Source organism: Propithecus coquereli, unplaced genomic scaffold (assembly GCF_000956105.1).
Source record: "Propithecus coquereli isolate 6110/MARCELLA unplaced genomic scaffold, Pcoq_1.0 Scaffold671, whole genome shotgun sequence".
NCBI classification, from domain to species: domain Eukaryota; kingdom Metazoa; phylum Chordata; class Mammalia; order Primates; family Indriidae; genus Propithecus; species Propithecus coquereli.
The window spans coordinates 618,821-637,311 of record NW_012152741.1 but is presented as its reverse complement, the minus strand read 5'-3'; the positions used below and the strand labels follow the sequence as shown (position 1 = coordinate 637,311).

Sequence of the window (18,491 nt, the reverse complement as noted above, 5' to 3'; positions counted from 1 at the left end):
TCATATCATATACTATGATTACAACCTCCTTTCCCATACAGCTTTTGATTTTCTCCAGTATCGATTACTGTCCATGAATTTTTTATTGGCTTAGTTTCCTTCATACAAATGATCAATTCTCCCCATACTGTCAGAAATACAATTTTCCTCACAATATGTTTTCACACATCAGGTAATCCATCGGATTATTTTTTTTTCCTTAGAAACATCCGTCCTCCTGCTACAATCTAGACTGGCTGCTCTCCAAATCTGCCCAGGTATTGCCCTACGACCTCTCTTCTCCATTACCCGGGGATTCCCTTCACCTCTGTTCTGTGTTGGGTGTACTGTTTCCTAGATTCCATGGCTTTTTTTCTGAGTTTCTGTCTGCATTTTGCTGGAGCACATTTTCCAGTGCTTCCTGAGAAAGGAGGCATAGGATATAAAACCTTTAGACCTTACATGTCTGAAAATATCGTTTTTATACTCTCACTCTTTTTTGTTTGTTCATTTTTGGTTTTTTTGGACTTTCCAGTTTCTAGAACTGAATACTCTCACTTTTGATTGATAATTCAGCTGAATATAGGCCTCTAGGTTGGAAATCCTTTGCCCTCGGAATATTGACAGCACTGCTCCATCATCTCCTAGCTTTCGGCGTTGCTGTTGAGAAGTCCAATGCCATTCCTTTTCTCGATCCTTTGTATATGATGTTTTTTCTCCGGAAGCTCTTAGGATCTTCTCTTTAATCCCTAGTATTCTGAAATGTCACAGTGGCATATCTTGGAGTGGGCCTTTTTATCATTTTGCTTGCTGGGTACTCAGCGAGAGTTTTCATTCCTTCAGTTCTAAGAAATATTCTTACATTATGTCTTTGAGAATTTCCTTCCTGCTGTTTGCTCCATTCTCTCTTTCTGGAACCCCTATTGTTAGGTGTCGGAGTTCCTCAACTGATCCTCCAATTTTCTCTCTCTTCTGTTGTCACTCTCCTTGTCTTGTTATTTTGCTTCCTAGGATATCTCCTCATCTTTTATTTTCCAATCCTTCCGCTGAAATTTTTATTTTGGCTCTCACTATTTTTAATTTCCCAGGTTTCTTCTCCTTCCTTCATTACCTCTGTTCCTTCCAAATTCCTTTTTTATGTTTCTTTATTTGTTTGCTTTTTCAGTCTGCCTTCCAGGGTCCTTGGCTGGAGATCCTTGGCCCTTGATTTCCATGACTCTACCAAGCTGCTTGGAAGCTCTGTGTGTACTTGCAGCTTGCCAGGTGGTGGGCTTCATCAATATCAACTTATTGGGCTGAAAGTTTGTTCTTTTGTTGGAAGACTCCCAAATGTTGTGGTTTGGAGGCCTCTTTTTCTGGGGCCTTTCAGTTTCCCCAGAGAGGAATCCTTTGATCTGTTGTGTACACCTGATTTTGGTGTCCTGGAAGTGGGGGAGTGGAAGGAGGCTGGAGTCCCACCGTTTTAGGTGACAGGGGGCTGGAGTCCCGCTGTTTTAGGTTGCAGATCCCTTTACCCACAGCCTTGTTTCACCCCATGCTCCATTGTGCTTGGTGTCCTCAAGTCCAAAGCTTCTTAACTTCAATTTCTCCAAAGAATCGACCTCCATCTATAGGGATGGGGCAGGGAGTCAGGGGTAAGGGAAGTCACTGACTGGATGGCGTTGGGGAAGGGCCAAGAGGAAAAGACTCTCAACATGCCCCTGTTTTCAGATCCATACCTCACCCTGCCTTCTGAGGTCCACAGTACCTCTGAATCCTGAGTATTGCCCGGATTCTCTAAGTGAAATAGTTTACTTCTGGCCAGCATCCCAGACCTTATGTGTTTTTACCTTTTTTATTCCTTTGTTCATATTTTAGTGGGATTTGGGAAAACAACAGAGAGAAATAAGTTTATTCAACTCATTGTGTTAATAGGAAGCACCCCTTCTTATTCTGGCCAACTCCTTTTCATTCTCCATGATTCATCCAGGCTCCACTTCCTCCAGGAAGCTCGTCTTCATGCCCCTGGGCCGGGTTAGGCCCTTCTCTTGCCTCCATCGCAGCCCTGATCAGATTGTTGTCTAATTGCCTTTTTCCATGCCTGACTCTCCTAACAGACTAAGCTCCTGGCAGTCTGGGGCTGTGTCTCATTCCTGCCTGGACCCCCCAGCTCTCAGGGTCTGTTTTCCAGAGATACAGAGTAAATATGTGGTGACAGAATGAATAAACAAATGAATGACTACAAGCATGAATCAGAATCAGACCCAGCCAGAGGAAACCCATCTAGAAAGGGAAATTAGCTGAATACAATTGCTCCTACATAAGATCAGTTCCCTAAAAGCTGTAAGTTCCCTTAAAGCTGCATGTGCAAGGGTGCCCATTGCAGCATGATTTAAACCAATGAAAAAATGGGCCCAGCTTCTACACCTACATTCAGAGGATGGCTAGCTCCATCATGGTATGTCAGCTGCCACTAAAAATGATGGGTTATGAAGAATATCAATTACATGGGGAAATGCTCAAATAAAAAAAGCAAGAAAAATTGCATGTGTAAAATCATTTCAACAACATGAAAAGAATGCAGAGAACAAGGGAAATACACGAAATGCTGCGAGTGGCTGCCTCTGTGTGTTATGTGTAATGTTTCTCTCCTCTACTTTTCCAAGTTTTTTAAAATTTTCTAATGAAAGAATGCATTAAACATATAATTTTTAAAAAGCTACTAAGAAATTACAAGTATCCTAAGAGTGCCATGAACAAGATACTGTGAAGGGGGCCCTAAGAATCTGTGTGCATATCCAGTGGGACTTGCTGGGAAGGCTCCATTCTTCACTGGCCAGATACCCCAAAGGTCCATGGAACATGCCCTGACCCTTTCACTGCAAAGTAGGACCTAGTTCAGGAAGCCAAAGGAGGAGGATTTTGGAGCCCAGCCTATTAAAAATCACAATATCATGGGCTGTACTAGGAAACAGAAGCCCCTACACTGGGCCCCACACTTTAGGGGTCCCTCCCCATGAGGCAAAGGGTCTGTGGGGCGAAGGAGCCATGCCCATCATGCTCTTTGGCCCTATCCCCTCTAGACTACACTCCAGGTACCCAGGACCCCAGAATTTCTTGTCCAGATTTCTTGAGCTTACTTTCAGGAATTATGTGGTCCTATGATCAAGGTCCATCTGCTAGGCCCAAGGGGTGCCCAAAGGGGAAGGGGAGATAGACAGGGCTTGGAGAATTAGGCTGGGGTATCTGTATAATCTTAAGGTTCCATACGAACCACAAGTGGGAAGAGAGGAGGAGAGGGCCAAGGGCTTCGATTGGTACCTTACCTGGGCCCTGAAAACGTAGAGGCAGGCAAGTCTATAGATCCTTAGGCAGGGTTTGTAGAAGGGCCTAGTCTTGACAAATCTGCATTCAAATCCATTCATTTGCTGGGCAACCATGGATGAGTTCATTCCCCTCTCTGAACTCAGTTTCTCCAACTATAAAATAGGCATAATAATTCTGATGCCAGAGAATTGTGGTGATGGTTTGTAGGATGACAAAGTAGCTATGAGCACAGGCTTTGTGTCAGCCAGGCCTGGGTTTGAATCCCAGTTCTGCCCCTCCTAGCTATATGATTTACATCTTTAAGGTTCAGTTTCCTCACCAATATAATGGAGATAATAACAACACTAATATGATAAGGTGGTTGGGAGGATTATGGTTATAAAGAATATGTGATAACACCGAAAAATACTTAAATGAGAAAAGACTGCTTAATAATGGCTGTGCCAATATTGGCTGTGGTTGAGTTGACTGGGCCTTCTGTAAGCCCCATCCCCCACCCAGCTTTATTTTTCCCTATAATACTTACCACGATTAGACATATTATGCATCTTTGTGTTTATTTGTTTCTTTTCTGTCCCCACCCCAGGTCAACACACACTAGAATATCAGCCCCATGGGGCAGAGGATTTGTCTGTTTTGTTCACTGTTTCCAAGTGCCTAGAACTGTGTGAGGTACACAGAAGGTGTTCTGCAGAAGTCAAGTAGTTATCTGCCACGTAGACATTCTGGCTGCCACAGGAACAGCCAGCATAAAGGCGCGGAAGCATCAAGAAGCCGAATATGCTTAGGGAACTCTTGAGTGCAGGGTTAGGAAGGGAACAGAGGCATGAGTGGGACTGTACTCTTACCTAAAGGAGCATGCAAGAGCTTCCCTACACTACACGAGTGGCATGAAAACCTACTCATGATAGCCAGGAAGTGGAAAAGTACTAGGAGGAGGTAAAGATGCCTCCCAAATTCAAGTGCCACCTCAATCATTACAATGTGAAAAGTGAAAGTAGAAACCTTTTGAAAGACTTTTCGGGTGGAGAGGAGGACTCCTTTTCAAGTGGCCCATCTGGCCCAAGTATCAGACTAGAAATGACAGAAAGAGTATAGAAGACAAGTGGATGAGGTAATGGTGACAGGCAAGAAAATCCCATGAAGATTGTTAAAAGAGAAGAACAAGCTAGACGAACCATAGGACAAATCAGAAAGCTCACTGCACAGTAGAACTGCTTTCAGCAATGGAGCCGAACAATATTGAAGGCAAAGATGGCAGCGAGGATGCAGGACAAAGGCCATGATAGTTTTGGCTGCTGGCTACCCTTTTGCCGGTGATTATTCTTCCTATCATCCTTGTTTACCACAACTCACTGAACAAGCTCTGGGATGATAAGGATGATGACGATGATGATGACAAAGACTTCTGTGTAGTTCAAATGAAATATTTGTCTATCACTTTTAGAATGTCTTTTTCAGGAAATAAAGAGGGAAGTATCAGTTCACATTTATATTTTGAAGAGAAGGAAGAGAGGCAGACTACAACCAAGAGAGCCTTGAACGACAGGCAGCAGAGTGGGAACTTCATCCTGTAATTGCTGGGGAGCCCCGGGGAGGCTTGACCCAAGGAGTGACGAGGTCAAATGCTGCCTCCTTAGCGAATGCCTTCCTTAACCTCATGCTCCTTTCAAACATAAACAAATATTATATATTATATAATCATACTAAAGATAATAAGCAGGCTTTATTTGGTCCTTAGTGTATTCCACCTTATAATCACACAAATAATCATGAAGTTACGATCTAGTATGTACGTACAATGGTCCAGGACTTGTGCTATCTTTGTAACAGGTGTGCAAGGTCGTTCTTCTCACTGTATAGATCTGGAACCTGAGGCTCACAGGAGCAACGTGATTTACCCAGAGTCACACAGCTAATTAGCAGAGCCAAGATTCAAATCCTGGTTTGTCTGATTCCAAAACCAATGCTTTTAACTGCTACAGCTGCTGCTCCTTTCTGTCATCCCAGGGCCAAGTGGCACTTCATCTCCTACCCGAGCCTGTGAGCTTGGCCTCTCCACCTCACCTGTCTCCTGTCTCTCCTCCACACGGTACAGCCCAAGCCCCCACCCCACCTCCGCCAGCCCCATGAACATTCAGGTAGTGCTTCTAGAAGAAACAATCATTCAAGGATGGCAAGGAAAGGGGAGCACCCAAAAAAGAAGGTGGGGTTAGACACAGGTATTGCAGCCCACATCGTCAGCTTGGCACTATGATGAGAGAGAGAGAGAGAGAGAAAGCAAAAGAAAATGGAAAAATCTGGCTCTCTAGCCTTCCCTTCTTTCTTCCCTCTGCTGGAGGCAGAGGATAGAGGTTCAGCCATGATGGGAAAGAGTGGGTGGAAGGGTTCACAGCTAGCGCAGCCTGCTGTTGCAGAAGCCTCAGCTCAGCCTTCAAGCCCCCTCCTGTGTGCTTGGGGCCCGTCTCTGGCCCACCTGCTCCCACCGCCTGGGCAAAGAGGCCGTGCTGCTCTCCAAGCACCCAGCCAATCCTGGCAAAGCCCAGCTCACAGCAGACCAAGGGCCTCTCGAGTCACAGAGCGGGCACCCGGAGAGGTGGAGGGGCTGGCCTGGGGGCCCAGAAGGAGGCGGCAGCAGGGCTGGAGTCGGAACCCAGGTGTCCAGTTTCTCAGCTGAGGGCTCGCTTGACTCCATGGTCTAGGTGGCAGAGGTTGAGGAAAGGGCACTCTGGAGGCTGCTAGAGGAATGCTCATGACAGGGCCTGGGGCCAGAGGCGACAGAGGCCAAAATGAGGTCATACAGGCTTGGCTAGCTGGGGGTTTACTAATAGTTTCCAGTTTTGATCCGGATTGAGAAAACAAAACAACTGTTTTTAAAAGTAGCTTTCACCTTAGTTTGTACCTTAAGAGCATGAATGTTTATCTCCTGTCCCAGGGCCCCACCAAAATGAAAGGGAAGGAATAAAATAAGGAACTCATAACAGGAAAAAGGATGGCAGACGGTTATATCAGTGGGTGAGAGATTTCAACAAATTTCTGGAAGCAAAAAAACAAAGAGAAGAGTGTTGGCAGTTGAGGGAGATCCACACCACTTAGGGGGTTACAGCTGAGCAGGGCACCAGTCGGGCCAGCAGAGGCTTAGACAGACTCCAGACTTGGAGACGCAGCCACAAGGGAGGGCAGGAGGAATCAGGGGCTGAATACAGGGGGATAATCTGAAGGTAAGTATATGAAATCCTTGCCTGTACCCCCAGCCTCCGGATCCAGAACACAGGCTGCCTGGCATTCACCCCTAGGCAAAATATAAAAGGCTGCTCGTTAAAGTAATTAAACTATCCAGGATCAATTAGGGTACCTAGTGGCATGTTGGTGCCCCCCAAATAAAGTGCTTTCTCTTCTGGCATTTGTGGGGGCACCCATTATAACAACCTGCTCCCTGCTGGCTCACCAAAATAAAACCAGCAAGTGGACAAGCAAGCCTGGATACACAAACATCTCAGTCAGACTTTCTATTAACTCATTCATACACTACAACATAGACAACATGAGAGAAAAGGTAAGCGGCCTAGGGGATCAACCCAAGAAGTTCAACACACAACTAACAGACATTCCCAAAAGAGAAAACAGAGAAAACGAAGGGAAGGACATTATCAAAGAAAGAATGTAAGAAGAGACACAGTCCCTCAAACTGAAAGGGATCCCTGAGTACCAGGTAAGGTGAATGAAAAATAGACCTTGATCTGAGTGCTGGTTATATAGGTGTTTGGTTTTTAAAAATTTACCATATCATATGTGATAGAGTCATATCATTTCTGATATGAACACTTTTCTGTATTCACATTATATTTCAGCATGAAGTTTTTAAAAAATCTCCTAAAAAAACCTCCAAGGAAAATGATATCCCCAGAAGATGTGCTATGATTTATCCTACGGTTCCAAGAAACTCCACAAACAGTAAGAAAGTAAATAAGTAAGTAAATTAAATAAATAAATAAAAGCAGAAGGAAAAGGAAAGAAGTCCTGGTCCAAATATAAAACAAAGTAATAGGTGGCATAGTTTTGAGCAATTGGGAGAGCATAAAGGAAAATTTACTTGACTTTGATGCTAGGAACATTCTCCTGGGAGTACAGAGATTGTGACACTGGAACTGTGGGAAATGAGGTGCAATTATAGTACACTATTTGGCCCTGCAATGAATAACAGTGACACAGTCATAATCACATAAATGCAGTGTATTAGCAGCCAAATTTTATAATCAATCTCTCTAGATAAAGCGCTGAAGACCTAATTATTTCTACAGAACAGAATGTGAATGTAATCAACCTTACTGGACACACGAGTACAGAACACAGAAACCGGGAGGACGAGGAGGAGAGAAGGAGGGAAGAATGGGCACTAATAACTATGTCTTCCATCGTGACTGGTCAAGAGATGCTGTGGAAAATTGATGGAATAAGAAATCACAGTTTAAAATAGTATTTAATAAAGTTACCAAGGTAATTAATAGAGCAGATCAAATGGTAATAAAAAACTATCAAAATCTGGGAGGAGAAGAGAGAAAGAGTTAGTTGTTATAAATAAGCTAAATTATTTTGTCATAGTAAGAAGAAGTCAAGAGATAATGTTTAAGTAGTTGATAAATGAAGATATAACTGTTGAAATATGTTATTTAGAGATAGGAAGTTACCACCAGAAAAACTGAATGATAAAAGTGGTTGTCTCTGGGGTGTGGGATGTGGGGGGCTGGGAGACTTTGGCTTTTTACTACACCACTCCTTGCATACCTTTTATCTTTTAAAAATTGTATATATGTATTGCTTTGATTTAATTTCTCAAAACAAGTCCCTTCTCTTTCTTTGGACCTCTATCTCCCACATTATACATACAAAATGGAGAGGCTGATGATTCTGGGTGACATGAGGTCCTGTTCTCCAATCTACCCTTCTTTCAAAAGCAGGAGCAAGAGAGGTGGATGAAGGGCTAGCCCCTCCTCACTAAACCCTTGGCTCCCCACAGCCATCCACAGATACCTTCTCAGCTGCCCCAGCCTGCACCACCCTCTGGTCCTCCTCGAATCCCACCAACACCAGTCCAGCCTCTCCAGCCTTTCATTGATTCAACTATTTACACCCATTAGTTATTTATACCTGCCTGAGTCACAAAGGATTTCAGGCTGCTTACTCCAAGAACACAGAATAGAAACTGAACTTGAAAATAAGAACTCAGAAAAAGAGATCAACAAAGATGCCAGAGATATACTTCAAATTAACTGGTGGCTGAGACAAAAAGGAAGATACAATGAACCGTGATAGCCTCATATTAGGAAGGAGGGAATATATCAGTTTCTGGAGTTATATTCAGTACAAAGCTTTGCCTAGCACTGAATTCTTCAAGTCATTGTCCATGGGAGATTTCATGAAAGAGAAGAAAAATGACTGTTTATTGAGCACCTATAAGTATCAGGGAATGCCATTCAAATTATCTTGGTTACTTTTGAGAGATAAGCATTGTTATCCCATTTTACAGATGAGGAAACTAAAGCTCAAAAAAGGTAAAATGACCTAGCTGAGATCATCCCACGGGTTGGGGCAGAGCCTAGACTCAAACTCAGGTCTGTCTGTCTCCAAAACTCATTCTTTGCAATATCATACCATGGGGCCCCAAAACAGAGACACCCAGGCCAGAGATGTCCTGCCCAAGGCAATGGGGATGTAGTAATGACAGCCACAGGCCCACCCTCTTCCATGAAAACAGACAAGGGGGTGACAGGCCTGGCTGTCAGGCTAGAAAATGCCTCTCAGCTGCCTCTGTTATAGTAAATGGGGCATCTAAGGCAGAAAGCAGCAGAAAGAAGGCTGGGCCTGGGCTGAGTGGAGAAAGAGAACCCTGGGTTCATTCCCCAGCTATGAATCTAGCATATTTGATTTCAGAGGGACTGGAACAGAGCAGCAGGTCTGTCTGCCATTGAAGCAAGAGCCCTTTAGGCGATGCCTCTTCTTCATCACTTCCTGCCCCAAAACTCACCTAGCCTCCTTTTGAGCCCTGGTTTTCTCATCTGTAGGACATAAAAAATAACAATCCCTACAACCTTCACAGGATTTCGAGGCAGGAATTAGCACATTTAAGGAAGGATGCTTTGAACACTGGCATTTAATACTAGAGTGACTCTTCTAATCAGAGCTCTCTCTTCTGCTCACACCTTGAGTGGCCTTATACAAGTCCTTTCTCTCTCTGAACCTCAGTCTCCTCATCTGTAAAATGAACACCTTCAGTCGGATGATTTTTCAGGGTCCTTCCAGCTCAAAGTTTCTTGACTCTTATGCTGGTATTATTAAAACCCTACTGGTCATGACCAGTGGCTGCTCCTCTGAGCTCCTGCAGTAGGCTGTGCTCCCCCTCTGTCATGGCACTTGTCCATGTGTTGTCATCATCCTTTTCCCCCCATAGGTTATCTCTACTCCCACTGCCCAAGCACAGGCCTTCTTGCCTCTCATCCAGACTGCTGTACCAGCCTCCTCACTGGATGCCCTCCAATCTATGTTCCAAACTACCCTCTGGAAGGATCTTTCCAAAATGTGGCTCTCAACATGTCCCCCAGTACTATACAGTAGGCACCCCTCCCCCTCAGCTTAAAACCCTATGTTGGCTCCCAATTCCCAATAGCATAAAGCTCCTGATGTTGCTAGTCAAGTGTCTTCATGATCTAGGCTGGCCAACACTCCCGACTCCTCTCCCGACATTTCCTGCCTCCCAGCCTGTGCTCTAGTTTGTAGTGAATTGATAAAAGTGCCCCCTTCACATATCCTGCTGGTTCCCTGCCTCTGCATCTTAGTCTTCCTTTTGCCCCCAGTTCCCACTGACTTACATGCTGTCCATCCTCCAAGCCTCAGCTCAGATATCACCTCCTCCAGGAAGCCTTCCTGGATGGTCTGGGTAGATGTTCCTCATTTGGGCACCCACAGCCCCCTGTGCTCCTCTCTAGCATAGCACACTGGACACCACACTACAATCGTCTGTTTCCATGACCATCTTCTCCACCCAACTGTGAGCACCCTGAAGCCAGAACTGTATAATACTAATCACAGAACCCTCTGCCTGTGATGGCACAAGGCCTGGCACATACTAGGGACACAATATTCACTGGACTGACCGCCCTCTGATAAATATAGTGAGCTCCCACATGACCTCTCCCTTCTGCCCTCCCACAGCACAGGGCTTTACAAAGTTATTATTAATAATAATGCCTATCACTGAGTAAACACATACTGTGTGCTTAGTGCATCATCTGTGTCATCTTACTTAATTTTCCCAACAATCATGATGAGATGGGTTATTTAGGAACTGGCTAGTATATCAGATACACAGCTATGTGAGATGCCTCCCAGTTTTGTACAAAAATTTGGGGGAAGGACATATTTAGGTACCTTTCATCATGGATATAATGACAATAATTCTGAAGTGGTTATAGGAAAGAAAATACTGTTTTTATTCAGGTGAATGCAGTATGCTGTATCCTGGAAACCAGCAGGAAATCGCAAGGCCTGGATACGCAATGATATTACCCCTTTAACACTTGGTATTATTGAAATGGTACCCATCAGGTGATAAATTTACATCTAAATGTTAGAGGAATAATCCTAATCAGCCATGTAGCTCTTACTTGTCATCTTTGTTTTGAAAAGGATGCTGTGTGTCCGTTCTCATATTGTTGTTTTGTCTGCTACACTCCACCTCTAGGGGGCAGGGCAGTTTCATCTACTAATATTACTTTCCATCCTCGGCCCTCAGCTTTCCATACTGATCAGGACCCTGATGGATATGCTGGGCAGCTAGGAAAGTTTTCGATACATTTTTGTGAGGGGCAACATGAATCTCACATATCAGAAAATATTTAATCTCCGTTTTCTACTTAAGAAAACCGAGGCTCTGAAAGTGAGTGACTTGCCTAGCATCACACAAAATCCTCCTTCTGCAGCACCACCCTTTCTCTGAATGCTAAGGCCCGAGAGCTTCAGCTACTAAGCGCTGCGGAATGGGCCCCTCGGTATAAATGCTTTCAACATGGAGGCTTGGAGAGAAACCAAATACCACGAGGAAATTAGAGTAACTAGCAAATGATCTTGCACTAAACGAGCTCCCCCAAAAGAGGAAGTCATGTATGTATTCACCATTCTTCCTCTTGACCAGTGTTCATGACTCTGCCAAGGAATACAGCAGGGAATGAGCTACAAGCATCAAGTCTTATTTCAACCCTGAGACGCTGTGTGCAGCCCAAGGTCTGAGCAGAAGAAAGATTTGGTGGATAAATAAACGACTTCCCACTGGGCTGGGTGAACTGCACACAGGTCCTGTGCAGGCCTCTTTGCTCTTTTCGGAACAGAAGCTTCTGCATCGAGGGTCAAGACCATGGCCTGACGTGCCCGTGCCATGTAGGGAGATATAACGATGAGCAGATTGGGCTAAATGTCTCCACAGTCTCATCCAACTCTGCTATCCTGACATCTTATGAACTGGGAGACTGGAGAGTGTGAGGAGCAGAAAGAGCAAAGGCCAAAATGTCTCCAGGGAGTGTGAGGAAATAGCCACAGAAAGGCCAAGAGAATCCTGTAGTTGGCATTTCTCACTACAGGAGTCCTAGAAGAAAAAAATCAGGCCCCGGTGGCCATTAGTTCACCAGGACTTAATCAGACATTCGTCTGTCTATTCAACATTTACTAAGCAGCTCCTTTACTCATGCCCACAGCACCGGGCATAGGGCCTGACACACAACACACATGCAATATATGTCAGTTAAATCTGAATCTGAAGAGGCTCTCGGTCTAGTGGAGGGGACACAAGATGTAAACAACCATGAAGGTATAAAAAGGAGCAGAGTGCTCATTGCAAGGGACAGGGATAGACAGAGCATCAAGAGACACCACAGAACAAACACAGGAGAGGTGACAGCTGAGTCCAGCCCGGGAACTGGACACAGCAGCCCCAGAGAAGGGAACAGCATGGGCAAAGACCCAGAGGCTATGGGAAGGCCGGAGCGGGCTAACAACAGGGGTACACAGGTCAGTCTGGCTGGAGCATGGCCTGTGTGAAAGGACTGTAAAAAGATGAGAGGAGAAAGGTAAGTTGGCTGCAGATCCTAAGAGGACCGTGCACGGCAGGTGGGGGAATTTGCAGGCCAATGAGAGCGGGAAACTACCAGAGCCGTACTGCACAACGTGGCCTGGCTGCACCTCATCAGAGGCTTGACAGAGCAAGAGCAGGGGGGCACTCTATTAAGAGACTATGGCAAAAATTCAGGGGATGATCACGAGAGGGAGCCTGCCTAAAGCAGTGGTCCTGGGAGCTCTGCTGGGGAAAGCCAGAGCCAGGACTGGCTTCGATGTCTTTAAAGCCCACCTGCAAGAGGCAGTGGTGTACCATAGGCTTAGGAGCCAGACAGTTCTGGGCCCCATCTTGCTGTGTAACCTCGGGCAAGTCACTGCATTTCTCTGATCCTCATTTCTGAGTCTGAGAAATGAGGACAATAATAACACTCACCTGGCAGGGGCTCTGTGCAAATGAGCTAGGAAGCAGTGCTGCGTAGTGGGTAAGAACACTGCAGACCCTGGAGCCCCGACCCTCTAGGCTCCATTGGCTCCTTCACAGTTCTGCCACTTATTCATTAAGGCCCCTTGGATGTGTTAGCCAACCTTTCTGGGCCTCAGTTTCCGCATCTGTAGAATGGAGTTAATAACAATATCTACACAAAAGGATTTATGTGACTATTGAATGAATACGTGGAAAGAGCTTAGAACAAATAGTGCTTGGCACACAGTAAGTACAGTAAAAAAAATGTTAGCTATTATTACATAAAACCACATAGCGTGGGGCCTGGCACACAGAAGGCCGAGACTCACTCTGTACACATGTGGCCTCTTCCCCATGCTCCAGGCCTTTACTATGCTCCCAGCAAATTCAGAGGCCACAATAGGCAGTGGCGGGACAGATGAGGAAAGAGCAGGTGGCAAGCCTGGTCTGGTGTCTTCCAGCACTCCCTCCACCAAGGGACCACTCACTCTCCTTCAAAGTCCCCCCATCCCCCACTCGCTGCCAGGGTCCTCAACTAGTGGCCTGGCCTGCCCTGATCCCTCCTTCCTCTGAGAACCTCCACTCTTCTCCACCCTTGCCACTCATTTCATCCTGAGCACCGTCTCTGTGGAATAGCTGGGCCTGCAACCCTGTCTCCCTGGCCAGGGGGTGGGGGGCTCTGCTAGCACAAAGAACACGGTGTTCGTTCAGCCTGGTGGCCCCTCCTGCCCTGTGTGCACAGGCAAGAAATGTTTATGGATGACAACGACCCCATTCTTGCCCCGGATCTAGGTAGAGAAGCAAGACTTGTCTAATTCTCATTAAACTCAAAATTATCATTTCCTCCCATGTGAAGACAATGCTCACAACACAGTGGCGGGGGCAGGGGGGACAGATAAATGGTTTGCCCTCCTGGGAAGAAGGAGAGATCCCCTGGGAAAAGCTCCCAAGACCCCAAAGGAGACAGACTTCCCCAGAGCCTATCCCTGGGCTTGCTCTCTCACTGGCTCCCTCTCAGTGGCCTTAGCCCCTGCGGGGGAGCATGCAGAGGACAATCTGGCAGCCATGCTGCAGACCACGTATTACCCTGGCTATCAAGAATACTAGGCCAGTCCCTCTAGCTGCTACCCCCAAACGTGAGCCAGCTTGTGGGTGAGTGGAGGTGGGGGCAGAGGAAGGAGAGTTACCACCACAGCAGCTTTAGCCCACCACCGCCTACAGCAGAGCCAGAGCTGGGCCCATGCAAAAAGCATGGAAATGCAGCTCTCTTCGGCATGGAGCAACTCAGCGGTGGCTCCTAGCACTCCTATCAATCATTCCAGGTGCCAGAACTGCAAGGTGGCCAGGCTAAGATCAACAACCAAAACAGATCTTTTCTAATCACTGGTGGGGAGGTGACAATCCCAAGTAGAGACCTGAGCATGTAGTCAGGGCCAAAATTACTGAAAAACAAACAAACAAAACCTTCACATACAGAGGACCAGCAACCAAAAGGACGTAGGGACTCATCTCACTCTGTGCTGCACTAGAGAGGCCACACCCAGAGCACAGCAGAAGGGATACCAGCATCCTAGGACCTATCCAAAAGGGACAGTACAGGAGGATGTGGGAATTCTGGGTGGACGATACAGATGGGGTGGACATGACAGCTGATGTCCAACGCAGTAGAGGGAAAGTTCACAGGATTAGGAGTCTATCTTATTAATGGTGTGACCTCTGGTAGGCTTCACTTCTCTGCACCCTCAGTTTCTTCAGCTGTAAAATGTGGATTGCGGTGACAGACGCATAGCGTTGTTGGGAGGACTAAATAAAGTCCCCAGGCAGAGCGGCCCCCAACAAGCTTCAGCACGGCCCAGGCGCCACTCTCCCCTCTTCCTCCAGCAGAGGGAGCCTGGGGGCTGGGAGCGCCCCCGCTCTATCTAGCCTCCCCCAATGCTGCAGCCTCTGCTGCTCAACTCCCACCCTGCCTGCCCTCGCTTCCAGCGGCAGCCTTCTCACCCACTCCTTACAAACCCAGAACAGGCCTAGCAGGGGAGTCGCTGCAGCAGCAGCAGCAGCGATGGCAGCAATGGCTATTGCATCGACAGGCCCTCCCGCCGCTTGGCCAGGAGGGAGAGTGCAAAGGAGGGAGACAGAGCCTTCTTCCCTCCCCCCGTCGACTCCCCACTCATCCGGGACTGCTCTCCCACCTGCTCCAACCCTTTAGATATCTAATGCTCTCAGGCCTCTCCCAGCTCAGTACCAGTCCAGATCCTGAGGCCAAGAAGCTCCTGTGGGTTGGCGAGCTCTAGTGAAAAAAATAACAGGCCTTGGAAACAGGTAAACTTGGGTTCTAGTCCCAGCTCCATTAGAAACTAGTAGCGTAACCTTGAACAAGGTCCCTTCATCTTGGAGCCTCAGTTTCCCCATCTCTAAAATAGAGTTGCTAATGCTCACTGTACGGGGCTTGTTGTGATGACAAAAAGAGGTAATAATGGATGTGCAAATAGTTAATACATGGTTATGAGAGAAATTATAAACCCCTTTAATAATCCAGTAGGAAATGTGAAGCAAGGAAATCCAACAAGCAACCTGGAAGGTGCACAAAAAGAGGGAAGACCAAGAAGCAGGTCTGCGTGGATGGCAGAAGCACAGAACTCAAGAGCAAATGGGCTTCTGGCCAGCCAAGAGATTCAGACCCATGTCTGCAGGATGGAGAATCTGAAAGTAATGGAATCCTGGAATTGGGGAAAACCCAGGTTATTTCATTGGGCTTTATACCTAATTCAGGAATTATGCTTCTTCAGCCCTCCCAGACCTGCGCCTGGCCTCTGATGGACATGTCCAGCCAGCTCCCACCTCTACCCCTTGAGGCAGCCCACTGCATCACCAGATGGCCAGGTTGGAAAGTTCTTAATTTATCTTAAATGTTCCCACTGTTCCTGGTTCTGCTCCCTGGAGCAACACAATAATGAGGCTGCTCCCTCTGTCACAGGTCTGACCCCTCTAGAAAAGTCTTCTGCAGCGAGGCTCAAGGACCACAGTGTCCAATCCAGTCTTCCTCTACCTCCACCCACCATGGTCTTCTCCTGAGTGGGCCTTGGTCTACTTGTGTCCCTCGTCCAGTGTGGTGCCCAGAGGTGCACACAGTCAGTCCTGCAGGACTGGGCTCCCAGAAGCCCTGCCTGAACAAGAGAGCCCATTCCCCTGCCCCCAGACTACTCAGGGGCAGTCCACACCAAAACTCAGCTGAGGGTGCACTGCAGTGGTGGCCAGCCGAACCCTCAAACTGCAGCTGCTGCTCCTGGGGCCCAGCCATCTCAACCCAGCACCCCAGCCTGCTGCCTCACCACGGGGGAGTTGCAGAGAGCTGTCTCCCAGCAGATTTCCTGAGGCAGAAGGCTTCCCCACCCCCAGCCCAGCCTCCAAGAGACACTCCACTGGTTGTGGCACATGGTAGGACCAGCTGAGCAGTGAGAGGAAGGGGAAGCCTGTCCATTCGCTAGAGGACTTCAGACTTGCTCTGTAGCGTGGCTGGATTAGTCACAGAACCATCAAATCTAAGCTGGAGGGGTCCTTTAAGAGCATCCATGGCAGACCTTGCCAATTAAAAAGATACAGGGAACTGATGGCCTGAGAGAGGAAGGGACTCAGTCAAGGTCACAAAGCCAATCTGCAGCAGAGCTGGAAGGGGCATCCAGATCCCCTAACTCCCAATTCGTTTTTCTTTCTAGCACGGCAGAAAAGAAATAAGGGAACCTTTAGGGCAGCCCTGTGAGCCTGCACGTCCTTGACTCTCTCAGCTTGATAAATTTATCCCAATCAACTCACGATGGTATCTACCTGGAAAAAGCGGACCCAGCCAATGTCCCACCAACCCAAGAAATATTGCCAATGTGTCCCAAATAGACAGACACACACACTTCAGCGCAGGAGCTGGAACTGATCCAACAGAGGGGAGATCTGTAGACTTCCCTTCCCAGAAGGGCTCTTTAAATGGGTGTTGTTTTTCTTGAAGGGTGGAGAGGGGGTGGACTTTGAGGAACTAGCCAAGGGCCTGGCCTCCATCTTTGCTCCCCCATCTTTGCTCCCCCTGGCCAGAATGTGCTGCAGTTCCCCTCAGAAGGATGTCTCAGCCTCCAGCAGCCATTCTGGTCCCCACCTGCCTCTCTGGGAAAGGATGGAGCTGAAGCCGCCAGAGGAAACAAGATCAGGCAAAAAAAAAAAAAAAAAGGGAGGGGGGCTTTCTCTCCCTTGGGGCTCCGAGTGGACACCATCCCCAACGATAAAAATCCCAACCAACAAAACCAAAATAAATAAATAAATGAAAACCCATCTTCTGGCAAAGATACAGCTAGGGGTTGAAGAAGTGGAGGCGGGGGAGGCGGTGATGACAGCTCTAGTCCCTCAGTGGCCGTGGTACTGGGAAAGAGACGCCTGCACTCATCTGGCCAACCCAGTCTGGGGTGGCTAGGGAAGGGGTGTCGGCTGGATGGGGAAGACCCGGCTTCTCCTGGCAGGTTGGGACAGGAGAGGAGGACATAGAATCAGGCACAGGCTTCCTACTTTATCAGCCAGACAAGTTGGAGAGGGATCTACAGGGAAGAGCAGGAGGTACACACACACATTCCTTACTTTCTCTGGAGGGTTGTGGCAGGGCTGGTGCTGGTACTGGTACTGTGACCTCCGCCAGCGCCGGGGCTGGAGCTCCTGGATGCGCCACGGCTCAGCTGGCCCCGCTCCCGCGGTGGCCGCGGCCCCACGCCCACCGCCGCCGAATAGCCGGCTTCCTTCTCCCGGCCCGAGTGCGCCGGCCCGGCCTCCCGCCCGCCACGCTCGCGACCCAGGGCTGGGTTCTCGTGGTGCAGGTGGCACTGGGCCACGTCGCGCTCGCGGGCTGTGTAACCGGTAGTGTCCTGGAGCGGGTAGGAGGCGTCTCGCTCCTTGTCCCGATACATAGCCTCCCGGTTCTGGTAGGCGCCGTCTCGGTTCGGGTAACCCACGTCCCGGGCCGTCTGGTGGAATTGGCTCTCCCGCAGCTCGCGGTGGTGGAACTGGGTCTCGCGCAGGTTCTGGTACTGGCTCTCGCGGCCCGGGCTGTCCCGCGCGCCGTGGGGGTCCCGGTGCAGCTCCCCCCGGTGCAGCTGGCTCTCCTCCCGCAGGTCGCGGTTCTCCTGGGTGAGCTGGTCCAGCTGGCCCTCCAGCTCTTCGATGCGCCGCCGCTGGGTCTCCAGCAGCTGCTGCTGGCTCTCGATGATGTTGTTCAGCTCCAGCAGGTACTCCACCGCTCGATTGGGGCTCTCCGATCCCGGGCCGCCCGGGGGCCCCGACCCCGCCTCCATCCTGGCGGCCCAGGGGCAGGGGAAGGGGCAAGAGAGCCCGGTCCCCGCTCGCTCACGGCGCCACCCTCCCCCGGGCCCAGCCGGGGGAGGGGGCCGGCGGGACGCGAGGGCGCGCACCGGGCTCGACGGCCCGGGGGCCCGGGGGGGCCCGGGAGACAGCGCTGGGGCCGACGGCACGGGGAGCAGGAGCTGAGGCTGCTGCCGCCGCCGCCGCCGCCACCGCCACCGCCACGGCTCGGAAGGACGCGGCCCACGGCGCTCCGCCCGCTGCGGAGTCACTGCGCAGCGCGGCCGCGCGGGACCGCCCCGGCCGCCGGCCC

The 18,491-nt window shown here is 48.7% G+C and overlaps 1 protein-coding gene across 2 annotated transcripts in view; it reads right to left on the bottom strand.

Moving 5' to 3' along the window:
• The window catches only part of IQSEC2 (IQ motif and Sec7 domain 2), a 76,442-nt gene extending 58,073 nt beyond the window's left edge, over positions 1 to 18,369 (bottom strand). The window contains exon 1 of one of the 2 annotated variants that reach the window (XM_012660647.1): positions 17,465 to 18,369. In XM_012660647.1, the coding sequence (XP_012516101.1) occupies positions 17,465 to 18,171 (707 nt within the window). In that variant the 5' untranslated portion in view covers positions 18,172 to 18,369. The remainder of the gene's footprint in view (positions 1 to 17,464) is intronic. The other variant, XM_012660646.1, reaches the window with a different exon arrangement.
• Between the last annotated feature and the right edge of the window lie 122 nt (positions 18,370 to 18,491).